We start from the raw sequence: 12,848 nt of genomic DNA on the forward strand, positions 1-12,848 counted from the left end.
TGGCATTTGAAAAGCATTTGACAAAGTACCAAATGAATGCACATTAGCAAAATTAAATCCTAAAAGTTTCAAGGGTCAATGGCAGTATGAATACAAAATTAGCTAATGGACAGAAAAGAGGAAATGGAAGAATGTATTCTGTGTTGCTTTCAGGGTCAATGTTAGGACTTATTATTTTGATGGGCATAATGCCCTTGACTTTGTAGGTGATATAAAAGTCAGGAACCCCTTACCAACAAGGTATAATAAACTACCCAGGGACGGAGATGATTGGTGATGTGAGCAGATAAAGCTGAAAAAACTATAAAGCAGGAGAAGTAGAAATATTATCCAAATGGTACAGTTTTAAGCAAGGTGTACAGGGAGATACTAACAACTGCAGATTCTGGGATCTTGACTGAAAAAACAAAGGGCTGAAGGAACCTGGCAGGGCAAGCAGGTTTCCTTTCATTTCCAGTTAAATATTTTCCATATCTTGTATTTTCCAAGATTATAAATAAATCTAAGAACTAAGGATCCCTTTAAAAAAAAAATGGGGTCCCTTATTCAGACTGATTAGAAGAGGGGGACAGAAATCTGAAAAAGAAAGGGTGGATTGGCGCAAAACCTGGCAAGTAATAGGTGGATACAGGTGTGGGGAGGGGGGGATGATTGGCAGACAGGTGGAGTAAGTGACAAAGGCTAGAGGTGGAAATGATGCAAGAGCTTACAACCCAATTATATGAACATTGAATTCCCCAATTCCAAATAATGCTCCCTCTTTTTAATCCCTCCTCCCACCGTCCCAGTCACCCTACTTCTTTCCCCTCCTCCATACACTTTTCTTGCATCCCTACTTCTCATTTTACACCCTCACCCCCGCTTTTCCCTCTCCCTTTCCACCCTTCCTTATGCTTCCTTCCGGCTTTACTTTTCACTACCCTTCTTTCCTATCTGAGACCCTATTGTCTCCCTTTCACCTCCATCCAATCAGCCCACTCCACTCCCCACCTGTATTAACTTCTCAACTTGTCAGGTCTCCCTCCCCCCACCTCTCCTGTCCAGCTCCTCACCCCTCCACCCCCGCGGAATGACTTATGACCTGAAGTATCACCTGTCCATTCCCTTCACAAATGTTGCCTGACCTGATGGTATACGTCTAAAGCAGGTTATGGACATTGCAATTAGAAGCAGAATTTGATGGCTCCTCATGCCTGCTGAGCCGTTCAATAGATTGATGGATGCTCCTTTATCTCCTCTCCCCTGCCTCGTCTCCGTTGCCCTTGATTTTTCTTTGCTCCCAAATATTTTTTGACCTCTATATGGAATGCACTTATGGGGTCTTAGTGTTGCACAGAAACTAGCACTTCAGGCCAACTCATCCATGCCAACCAACGAGCCTAACTGCACAAGTGCCATTTGCCTGTGTTTGGCACGTATGGTACCAAACCTTTCCTGGCTGTGTGAAAAGTTGCCCTTCATGTCTCCTTTAATTCATTCTCTGAACTTACAAATTAGATGAGAAACAAAAAAAGTTGGACCTTTGCTTTAACATTTATGTTGCATGCTTAAAACATTTTCAGCACATTGAAGTGTTTGCACTCATTTCCAGTGAAACATTTTCCACATCTTGTATTTTCCATGCAATCACACTTCTAAATAAATCTAAATTTAGAATTAAGGATCCATTTTTGAAAAATGAATGCGGGAATAAAATACAGAAGCATAGAAGTTGTGCTGAACCTCAATGAGACATTGGTTAGGCTTATGCTAGGTTACTGTGTTTATTTCTGGGCCCTCCGCTATAGGAAGGTGACATTAGAACATCTGTAGAAATGTACTAGAATAAAAGTGGTAGAATGCTGGGAAAACTCTGTCAGAGAGCATCAATGCAGAGCGAAACAACGTTAACATTTTGGGTCAATTACTTTTCATCAGATCTTAGCCACTTGAATATTTTCATAATGTTTATGTTTTTTTTCAGATTTTGTGCACCTGTTTGTACTTTTTGTTTGAGTAATTACTAGGATCGTACTATGGAGGAATAATTTCAGTTATATAACATACGAGATTCTGTGATTGCTTTTAGGGTAGTGAAAAATAGTGGTTGATGGTGTTCATTAGTGAATAATCACAGAAGGGTCAGTAAATAGAGGACATTATATTAAGTTAATTGACAAAGGAACCAGAGGTGATAAGGAAAAAACTTTTATTTGGGATTTTTTTGTTATCTGACATGCACTCTGTCAGGTTGCTGAAAGCAGATTTAATGATATTTAAAAGGAGCTGGATATGTATGAAGGATGATACATCTAAAGAGTGAAGGAAAAACTGGGCAGTGATATTAATTGAATAGTTCTTCTTAAGACCTGGCACTGGCACAGTGGGCTGAACAGCCACATTCTACATCCTGCCACTCTCAGATACAATGTCTCTACTCAATCGTATTTAGTTTATGATGGTGACTAGTCGGTGTACAACTTGCAAAGTAAGAAACACGCAAAGGGAAAATCATTGTCTGGATGCTATAATCACTCAAAAACGTTAACACCGTTATTTTTATAATCTCTGATTTAGGTTGACCTTTCCGAATCATACAATAAAGAAGATAGAAGATGCTGGTGCTAATGGTCAGTCCCAGTTTCATGTGGTTGGGATCAAACGTAGGGCAGTACCTTTACCTATTGGAGCAATTCAACAAGAGCAGCAAATGCCAAACCATTCCTTGGTCACAATGAAAACCGGTTCAACGTCCAGTACAACACTGAATACCATTGCTATCGGTAAGAAAATGGGGAATGTCTTTTAATTCTATAATCTTAATTTTCAGGAAAATAAATGCTATTTCACTGACATAATCATCTTCTAGCTTTTAGCATATTTTAAATTATGAGAACAATTTCCATCTCCAAGAGTCGAAGAGCGGCTACTAGTGTGCACTGCCCAAATAGCTACTTTGATAACATTTTCACTTGATGTGGACCATAAGTCTAAGAAATGTGAAATTCATTTTGCACTGAATTTTACAACAAATATATCCAACTTGCATTTAAATCACGATGCATACATTTCATGCAGGTGACCAGATTACTATCCAAATTACTTATGATGGTACTCATGTTTTTAAAAAAGGTTTTATTTTAACTATGTAGGAAAGAACTGTAGATGCTGGTTTAAATTGAAGGTCGACACAAAATCCTGGAGTAACTCAGCGGGACAGGCAGCATCTCTGGAGAGAAGATTCTTCTGGAGAGAAGAGTAACTTCATGAGTTACTTCAGCATTTTGTGTCTACCTTTTATTTTAACTACTCAGCCAAATATTGGTGTTTTCAGTCATGTATATAAATATACAAACGTTAAAGCTTATTAACAGCCCTATTTGTATTCAGAGTGCTTCCAAGCAATAGCAAACCAGAAATGGTTTTCTTATTTAAGATTCAGAATTATAGCTAATATTCTTTACAGTTCGTTTAAAATCATCTTTAAAGCCTTTTTTAGTTCTGGAGATCCAATAACATGTTTGGTAACCTCATGATTGATTTCAACATTTTAAGGCTTTAAATGTAGTATTTTTGTTTACAAAATATTTGTCATTGTTACTTTGTTTTTCCTAAATTCTCTAACTTTACTTTCTTTGATTAGTTTATTCTCCACAAAATCATCCCACTGTTCATTTGAGGCAGGATAAATTTATTTTTGTGAAAAACCTTCTCAAATGTTAGCAATTTATGTTTGAAAAAATTCAGGTATTCTCCAGGAAAGGACTAATTTTTTGTATAGATGCTGCTTCTCTGGCTAAGTTTCGTGTAGAGATACGGTGCGGAAACAGACTCTTTGGTCCACTGAGTCTATGTCGACCAGCAATCACTGTTACACAGGCACACACTACACACTAGGGACAATTTTAGATTTTTACCTAAGCCAATTAACCTACAAATCTGTATGTCTTTGGAGTGTTGGAGGAAACCGGAGCACCTGGGAAAAACGCGGACGGTCACGAGGAGAACGTACAAACTCCGCACAGACCGTCCCATAGTCAGGATCTCAAGTGCTGTAAGGCAGCAATTCTTACAATTCAGACTATACTATAGTTGTAGTATGCAACTATATTGTTTTGGAAGGCATTGGATTTCTTGCCTTCAATCTTTATATTTGGAGCAAATGGGCCATTTTTTAGTTGGCACTTTATAATTGGTAATATGCCACCGGGATCTGTGTTGTGACCTGAACTATTCAGCAATTTTTATGAATGACTTGGAGGAAAGAACCTAGTTCATTATAATTAAATTTGGTGAAGTTAGAAAGATGAGAAAGCAAGTATCAAGGAAGACGCAGACTGCAAAGTAATATGGACACCCTAAATGACCGAGGAAAATGTAGGTGGGTGGAGTACGAGTTATCTGTTTTTTTAGGATGAATAGAAAAAAATGTATTAATGGAGTGACGCTGCTTTATAGTATGATCTGATCGTCCACATATATGCAACATAAACTGACATTTAATTAGGAGAGCAAATGGAATACTGGCCTTTACTGTAAGGGAGTTGGAATATAATAATAGGAAAGTCTTGCTGAAATTCATGCTACTCTTGTGATATTGCGTAGAGTTCTGTTCTCCATTTTAAAAAAGGGATATGCATGCATTTGAGGTAGATTCCTGAAATAAAGGGCGTGCATGATTTTTTTTAATGGATAAGCTGAATGGATATAAACACCAGAATATTTAGCAATAAACTCATTGAAACCCTGAAGAGGATCACTGTTATAAGAATGCTTTTCTTTGCAATGGAATCTTGCGGGCATTGTACCATTTAAAATGGAGGTGAGATTTCTTCTTTGGGCCACAAATCTTTGGAATTCTTAGCTCCGAGAGTTTTGGAGCCTGCCACAGTCCGGACTAAATATATTTCAAGGCTTTGGTTTGAGGATAATGAGGAACAGGTCGTAAGGCACAATTGCACAATTAAATCAGCCATGATCTTGTTAAATTATGGAGCAGATTTGATGGACTCTTGTTCGTTATGTTCTATGGTGGAATTTTATTTGATATTCACTTATTGGCAATTTGAACAACGGATTGGGGATTCTTGGAGACATTTTCAGAAGCAGCTGGGCTCATATAAGCACATCAGAGGCTACTGGGCAGGCCTGAAAAAGAAACCTCTTAGGCCAGCTGTGTGGATTTATGTTGTGCACCACAGATCTATGATATTATATCGAAAGACCAGCATTCTTCTGCGTTGGCTCGAGGTGGAAGAGTATGTGTCTATCTTTAACTTGCAATTATCCAGAAACATTCCCAATTATTTGGATAAGTACTTTATCTTTATTAGCTGACTTTTATTACCCTTTGTATCAACTCTATTCAGCCACTTCATCTTGATCTGTGGGATATATGTTTTTTGCTCCAGAGGATTTGTTTTTTCCTTAATATTTTCCAATACTTCATGTTGGTGATCACATATGTTCCTGACTTGGACCTTCCGTCTCATTGTTGAGGCATTTGCCTTCTGCATTGAAGAAAGATGCCAAATATTTGTGTAATGCTTCAGCCTTATTCCAACATGATTTTTCATTCCTTTCATTGTTTCTATGGAAACCATGTTTACTTTTGCAAGTGTTCCTTTCTTGCGTAGTTGCCAAAGCTGTAACAATCTGTTTTATATGTCTTGCACATTTACTTGCACAAGTCTGTCTTCTCCTGCATCATCATTTTTTTGTCATTCTTTGCTGCATTCACAATCTCAGTCTTGCTGCTTTACTCAGCAATGTTATAATCCATCTAATACTCCCATAATCGCCTTAGTTGTCCACAGATAGATTTCTTTATTTCTCAGGGGAATGTGTATTTGTTCAGAGTATTGAAATATTTCCTGAATTGCTTGCCATTATTTATCTACTGACCAACTTTTAATCTAATTCCATATCTTTATCATTGCCTTTATATTTCAAATCTCTAATTTTTTCTGACTGATCCGTATGACATTCCAACAGCTTGCTGAACTCTGCTTTATTGTAATATTTCCTCAGACGATCTCAGATTGCTATTAACATCATCTCAATGCAAAAAAGAAATGTATTTTAGCTTGCTTCTTTGTTGTTTCTATTGTGTATTTCAGAAAACTTCTCCAAATTCATTCTTTGAACTCTTCTAAAATGCATTTCCTCATTTAATTTCTCAGAATGTACCATGGCTAAAATTCCAACATGATCACTATTATTTTTGCTATGTACTTTTCCTAGTTCTCGTGTAATTCTTTGTCCAATTATATTGGTGATTTTAGGGGCCTGTGAGCCACTCCAAACAGCTTTATTTGGTAAAAATCTGAAATAAAAATGGAAAATGCTGGGATCACCTAGCAGGTGAAATTGCATCAGGAGAATGATAAGGAGATTAACTCTGCCTAGCAGAGTCCACCAATACTCTCCTCTGCCTAGCAGAGCTGGTCCTTACCCTCAACAATTTCTTCTTCGACTCCTCCCACTTCCTCCAAATCCAAGGCGTAGCTATGGGCACTCGCATGGGCCCTAGCTATGACTGCCTCTTTGTAGGGTACGTCGAACAGTTTCTGTTCCAGGCGTACACTGGCACTATCCCCAAACTCTACCTCCGCTACGTTGAGGACTGCATTAGTGCTACCTCCTGCACCCATGCGGAACTCACTGACTTCATCAACTTCACCACTAATTTCCTGCATTCAAATTCACTTGGACCATCTCCGACATCTCCCTACCATTTCTAGATCTCACCGTCTCCATCCCAGGAAACAGACTACAGACTATTTTAGCTTTGAAAAACTCCTTTATTGCTTTAGCAGTATGTTTGGGATCATTTTCTTGCTGTAGAATGAACTGCTGGCCAATGAGTTTTGAGGCATTTGTTTGAACTTGAGCAGATAGGCTGTGTCTATATACTTCAGAATTAATTATGCTACTACCATCAGCAATTGTATCATCAATGAAGATAAGTGAGCCAGTACCTTCAGCAGCCATACATGCCCAGGCCATAACACCCCCACCACTGTGTTTCACAGATGAGGTTGTATTCTTTAGATCTTGGGCAGTTCCTTCTCTCCTCCATACTTTGCTCTTGCCATCACTCTGATATGTTAAACTTCGTCTCATCTGTCCACAAGACCTTTTTCCAGAACTGTGGTTGCTTTTTTAAGTACTTCTTGGCAAACTGTAACCTCGCCATCCTATTTTTGCAGCTAACCAGTGGTTTGCATCTTGCAGTGTAGCTTCTGTATTTCTGTTCATTAAGTCTTCTGTGGACAGTGGTCATTGACAAATCCACTCCTGAAGAGTGTTTCTGATCTGTCAGACAGGTGTTTGGGGATTTTTCTTTATTATAGGGAGAATTCTGTCATCAGCTGTGGAGGTCTTCCCTGGCTTGCCAGTTCCTTTGCGATTAGTAAGTTCACCAGTGCTCTCTTTCTTCTTAATGGTGTTCCAAACAGTTGATTTTGGTAAGCTGATGTTGGTTAGCTGATGTCTCTAACAGTTTTATTCTTGTTTCTCAGTCTCATAATGGCTTCTTTGACTTTCATTGTGTGCAACTTTGGTCCTCATGTTGATAAACAGCAATAAAAGTTTCCAAAGGTGATGGAAAAACTAGAGGAAAGACTCGGTGCTGAGAGCTCTCTTATACCTGCATTAAGGAGGCAATTAAACCCACCTGATCAATTACAAACACCTGTGAAGCCATGTGTCCCAAACATTATGGTGCCCTGAAATGAGGGGACTGTGTATAAACACAGCTGTAATTTCTACATGGTGAAACCAAAATGTATAAAAATAGCTTTTAATAAAATCTGACAATGTGCACTTTAACCACATGTGAATTTTATTATTACAAATCTCAAATTGTGGAGTGCAGAGGCAAATAAATAAATGATGGGTCTTTGTCCCAAACATTATGGAAGGCACTGTATAGCGGGGGTTAATGGTGACAAAGTGACAATTCAGACATCCGAGTGTAAATTGTTGTGAGTACAGGGCTGTCAGATCTACCCTGGAGGTCAGTCTGTGCTACTGGGGAGAGAATAACTGATCCAAGATCAAAGCTGGATAACCTGCAGTAGACATGGACATTTCTCATACAGACAAAATGGGTTACTAGAAATTGTTGAACTTATTAAAAGAGTCCGGATTACTATAAAGTGTCCATTTGGAAGATGAGGCATTCTTCCTCGAGCTTGAGTTGGACCCTATTGTAACAGTGTAAGAGGCCATAAACAAACTTTGCAGAGTGTCAAGAAAGGTAGACACAAAAAGCTGGAGTAACTCAGCGGGTCAGGCAGCATCTCTGGAGAGAAGGAATGGGTGATGTTTCGGGCCGAGTCCCTTCAGACCAGCTTCTGCAGGTCTTTCCTACACATAGAGTCTTAAGGAAAACAGGCTGCATGCATATACACTGCTAAGTCATCACCCATTCTGTTTTTTGAATACTCCAGAGTAGAAGAGGTCATATTGTTAACACTAAATGTTTCCACTAGTTTGAAGGAGGTTTTTATTTTGTTTTTTTCAATCTTTCCCTTCGGTTGTCAAACTGAAATATTAACACCATTTCTCTCTTCTCAGATGCTGCATAATCTTCCGAGTATTTCCAGCAGTTTGTTCTTATTTGTCTTTGGGACTATAGGTCATACCTGTAGAAAGCTATTTCTGACCCTCTGACTGCCAGTCCCAGCTCCAGATCCATTTCATTCCATCTCCCTCCACATGAATGGTCTACAATCTGTGTTCAGATTGACTATCCTTCCAACAGTCTGCATGTCACATTTGTGGAGGCATCAAATGCATAATACCCGCTAAGCTATGTCTACGACCAAGGATCATACTTGCCTGATTTGCAGTTAAATCCTTTTATCTCTGACTACAGGGGAAATCTGGTATCTCTTTACCAATTTAACATCTCATTTAGACCACTATCTAGAAAACCGAGCAAAGGAATAATAGACAAATGTATGCAACCTTCTGCCTTTTACTTCGTCAACTTTGTGCTCATAAATACAATTTAGTGAGCCTCTTAAGTCATCGCTATCTATATATGAGATACTACTCATTCACCCAGATCAAGAACCTTGTGAAATGTTGCTTGTCACATATGCATTGGCTTATTGATGCTCTTTGTTTACTATCTTCCAAATAACTAGCAACCCACAGTATATTTTGCCAGTCATTATGCCGTTGGTTGGTTAAACAATAACTTAATTTTATAACACCTTAGCACTAATGCAAACCATTTGCACACTGAACGTAATAATTTTTAAGCAGATTGAGAGCTGCTTGAGGAGGTAAACTGGAGCTTCTTCATAAATAAGATATATTTAGATGGGTGTGTATGGAGAATACATGAATATTTTAGGAATAAATTGATGACTTTGGAGAGGAAATAGATGAAGTAAAGCCTGCTTCTGTGCTGTATACTTCTATGAATCTTCGATATTTACAAGATGCGGGATTTCAATTACATGGATAGTTTAGAGGGCCTGTTTTCTTTAGAGAAGAGAAAACTGAGGCAATTTAATAAATTTAAATTTGTGATGGATTTGGAAGAAGTTTATAACAAGAAACTGTTTTCAATGGTAAACATTTGATAGATAGCATAATTTCAGAGTGACTAGCCAAATTAATAATGTTGACATTCAACTTTTTCAGTTAGGCTTCTGGCTTCAAGTATATTTGAGTCTTGAAAGATAATATAAAAATTGCAGAGATTTAGCAAAATGGCAGGAAGTGGGAAAAGTCAATGCAGCTAGATCAGTTAAATTGTCATATTTATTAGATTATTCAGTTTCTATGAATTTGTGATGCAAGTGTCATATTTTAAATGATCTAGCTGATTGGGAGTTAAATTCGGCCTATTAATGACAGAGGGTTCACGATTTATTTGCTGAGGTTGTAATTTGCGTTTGAATTTTGTGCAAACATATTCAAGTATTTGGAGGTGTTCAGTTGTTCATAGAACACCTTCAGTGGTAGAAAAAAATGAGGAACAGAAAATTTAGGAAACAACAAGAGAAAAATAAAGCAACAATTTTCATGAATCATTCATGGAATCCTTTCATGCAGTTATATTTGGATTCATGAAGAAAGGGCATTTCCATCTTTACAGAATGCTATTGCAATAAAATTGTATATATCTTGCATTTAAATACTTATTTTTCTGTTGCTTCTAGGTACTGCTACTGCTGTTCAAAACCCTTCTGTTCAGGTGCATAGAAACCTTGTATCTACCTTTTCTACAAGTCAACCAGTCACCCAAATTCTCTACACAACTCAGACCCAGAGTGTTACCCCGCTGCCTCCTGTGATAAGTACACCTGTCCAGCATCTTCAGTACTGTACTATTGCAAACAAAGGAATACAACCTAATACTATTCTAACATCTGCTGTTCATCCAAATTTTCATTCTGGAGTAACCACAGCAGTTTCTGGAAATGCTGTAGTTCAGGTTGCAGCAAGCAAAGTTACTACTGCAGTGCAGCTGCCCACCATGACCGCCTCTGTTCATCTTCCTCACGTTGCAGTTGCTCACCAATCTCTAGCAGGACAGCAGCCTGCCTGTTCAACCTCAACGGTTTCTGTTCTCCATCAGACGCTGCCCAATTCGCAATTTGCTTCAAGAACGCAACCCATTACAAGTTCTGCCTTATTTTCCCAAGGACCACTGATCCAGTCTTCTACTGCCCAACCTGTGCAGGTGCACCTTCAATACACAGCAGCTCCCACTACTGTTGTGCCACCTGCTGCACTTCAGCTACCAAGCAATCAGACTTTTACCATTGCAGGCAGCCAAAACTCTTCACAGACATTTCAAAATATTAGTCCAACGCCATTAACCATTGTCAGCAATTCCACCCAGCTTCAACAGCAACAGCCCCAACAAAGTGTTCAAGTGATAGTAGGACATCAAGGCCAAGTTTACCCTGCCAGTTTTCATCAGATTGTTCTCACAAATCCTGGTGGAATTTCTTCTGCCCAAATGCCAACATCTTCTTTGGTGAGCCCAAGTACTTGTGGGCAAATGGTTTCTGTCCAGCAGCCCCCAATTCAAGTCCATGTTCAACAGCCTTCCATGGTAGGTCCGCAACCTAATACAGGTGAAACCAGCGTAATTAAACAGTTGTTGCTTCCTAAACCACCACCTCATTCACAAGCTGGCAAGCTCCTACTTCCTGTTCCGCAAGTATCATCTTCGGTTACCAGGGCTCAAAGTCCTCAGATAGTTTATCAAATGATGGCCAACACAGTACCGAATGCTCAACCCCAATCTCAGCAGCTGGTTGTGAGTCAACCAAACTTACAAATTTTACAGCCACACGGAGGCCTACAAACTGTGCAATTTATTCCTGGCCAGTTCATTTCTACCACCAGCCCAAGCACTATTCTCCAGGGATCGCCTCTAAATCAACAAGTCACGGTCACTGTCGTACCAAATACAAATTTAACCAACACAGATGTGAATCAATTAAATACAAACACAAACAGTCTTTCTGGAGACCTTAGTGGAAAGCCAGTCACCAGTACTCAACCTATCCGGCCGTCGTGTACCACTATCAACCAAAGCAACTCAATGGTAGATGAGTTTGAAGGAGAGAAAAAAGTTTGTCAGAAAACTGATGATGTGAAAATGTTTAATTCGCAATCTCAAGACCAACCTTTTGGACAGATAGAAAATATTACTGTGGCTAATGCTTACAATTCGAGCAATGGACACATAAATGGAAAACTTGATCAGACTGGAAAACTGCTTAATGGGGAAAGTAAGAAGGCGAACCCCAGCTCAGGGATGAATCATTGTAATTCTGTGGGAACTACATCAGTTTTACAGGAATCAAAAGCTAGCAGCGAGAGAAACTTGACAAATGGAGATCCAATTTTAGAAAAAACTGGTGCAGTAGAAATTAAAAATGCATTAAAAAGACCTATGATCAATGGGGATTCTGATTTTGCAAAAGGTGATCGTTCACACTTGGGAAAGGATGTTCCCAGTGAGAAATCAGTAGGGTCTAACCACTTGGGGAATGGGGAAATTCTTAACCAGGAGCAGCAGGATGTTCAGTGTCATCTGGATGGTGAGACTAGTCAACTGGGAAAAATGTGCAATGGACCTTCTTCAGTTTCCAGTTCGAAATTGCATGGACACACTACAGTAATAGTACAAAATCCTACAGTTCAATCACACCGGAACTCCATATTATCGACTGGAACTTCAGCAGTCACTTTTAACGTAACCATGCCTCTGCCTCAACACAACGGCAATGTGCTTGTACAGTCCAACTCTCCAGAGTCTTTGCAAATGATCACCTGCCAGAACAGCAGTGCAGTCTCTGCGTCAAAGCTTTCTACCTGTGAAGGTCAGCCATCTCGCCAAGCAATCAAGAGGCCTGGTGAAGAAGCGACTGGTGTTTCCATGGCAGGTATCCCAAATAAAGTAGGGGTGAGAATCATGACTGTTAGTGACCCTACAAAATCTGGTAGCAACACCATGATGGTGGCTGTTCCCGCTGGAGCCACCATTAATACAGCAACAATAGCAGTAAGTATATAAGATGCGCTATAAATTTAAATTATTCCAAAATAATTTAAAAGATGCTTGTAGGGCTTTGGCCTGAACATTTAAGCAAATTCCTGTATCCCAGTTGGCAATACATGCAATATATGTACAATAATCGTCTAGGGTATTAAGTAATTGCCTAATTAGATTTAACTCATTTTGTCAACGTATGTAGCACGTTATTTAAAAGGGTAACCTTGGAAACAACAGGCCATTAGATCTTGGAAAAAGAAGAGTAAGAAGAAATATTGAAAAAAGACCTTCATAAATGCAAACACAAAGAGATGGGAATATATTGAAATTT

At 39.0% G+C, this 12,848-nt stretch overlaps 1 protein-coding gene across 2 annotated transcripts in view; it reads left to right on the forward strand.

Moving 5' to 3' along the window:
- LOC144605506 (AT-rich interactive domain-containing protein 2-like) overlaps positions 1–12,848 on the forward strand; it is a 150,779-nt gene that overhangs the window by 116,093 nt on the left and 21,838 nt on the right. For both annotated transcript variants that reach the window (XM_078420863.1, XM_078420865.1), the window contains 2 exons: positions 2,557–2,762; positions 10,164–12,526. In XM_078420863.1, the coding sequence (XP_078276989.1) occupies positions 2,557–2,762; positions 10,164–12,526 (2,569 nt within the window). The remainder of the gene's footprint in view (positions 1–2,556; positions 2,763–10,163; positions 12,527–12,848) is intronic.

Source organism: Rhinoraja longicauda, chromosome 24 (genome assembly GCF_053455715.1).
Source record: "Rhinoraja longicauda isolate Sanriku21f chromosome 24, sRhiLon1.1, whole genome shotgun sequence".
Lineage (NCBI taxonomy): Eukaryota > Metazoa > Chordata > Chondrichthyes > Rajiformes > Arhynchobatidae > Rhinoraja > Rhinoraja longicauda.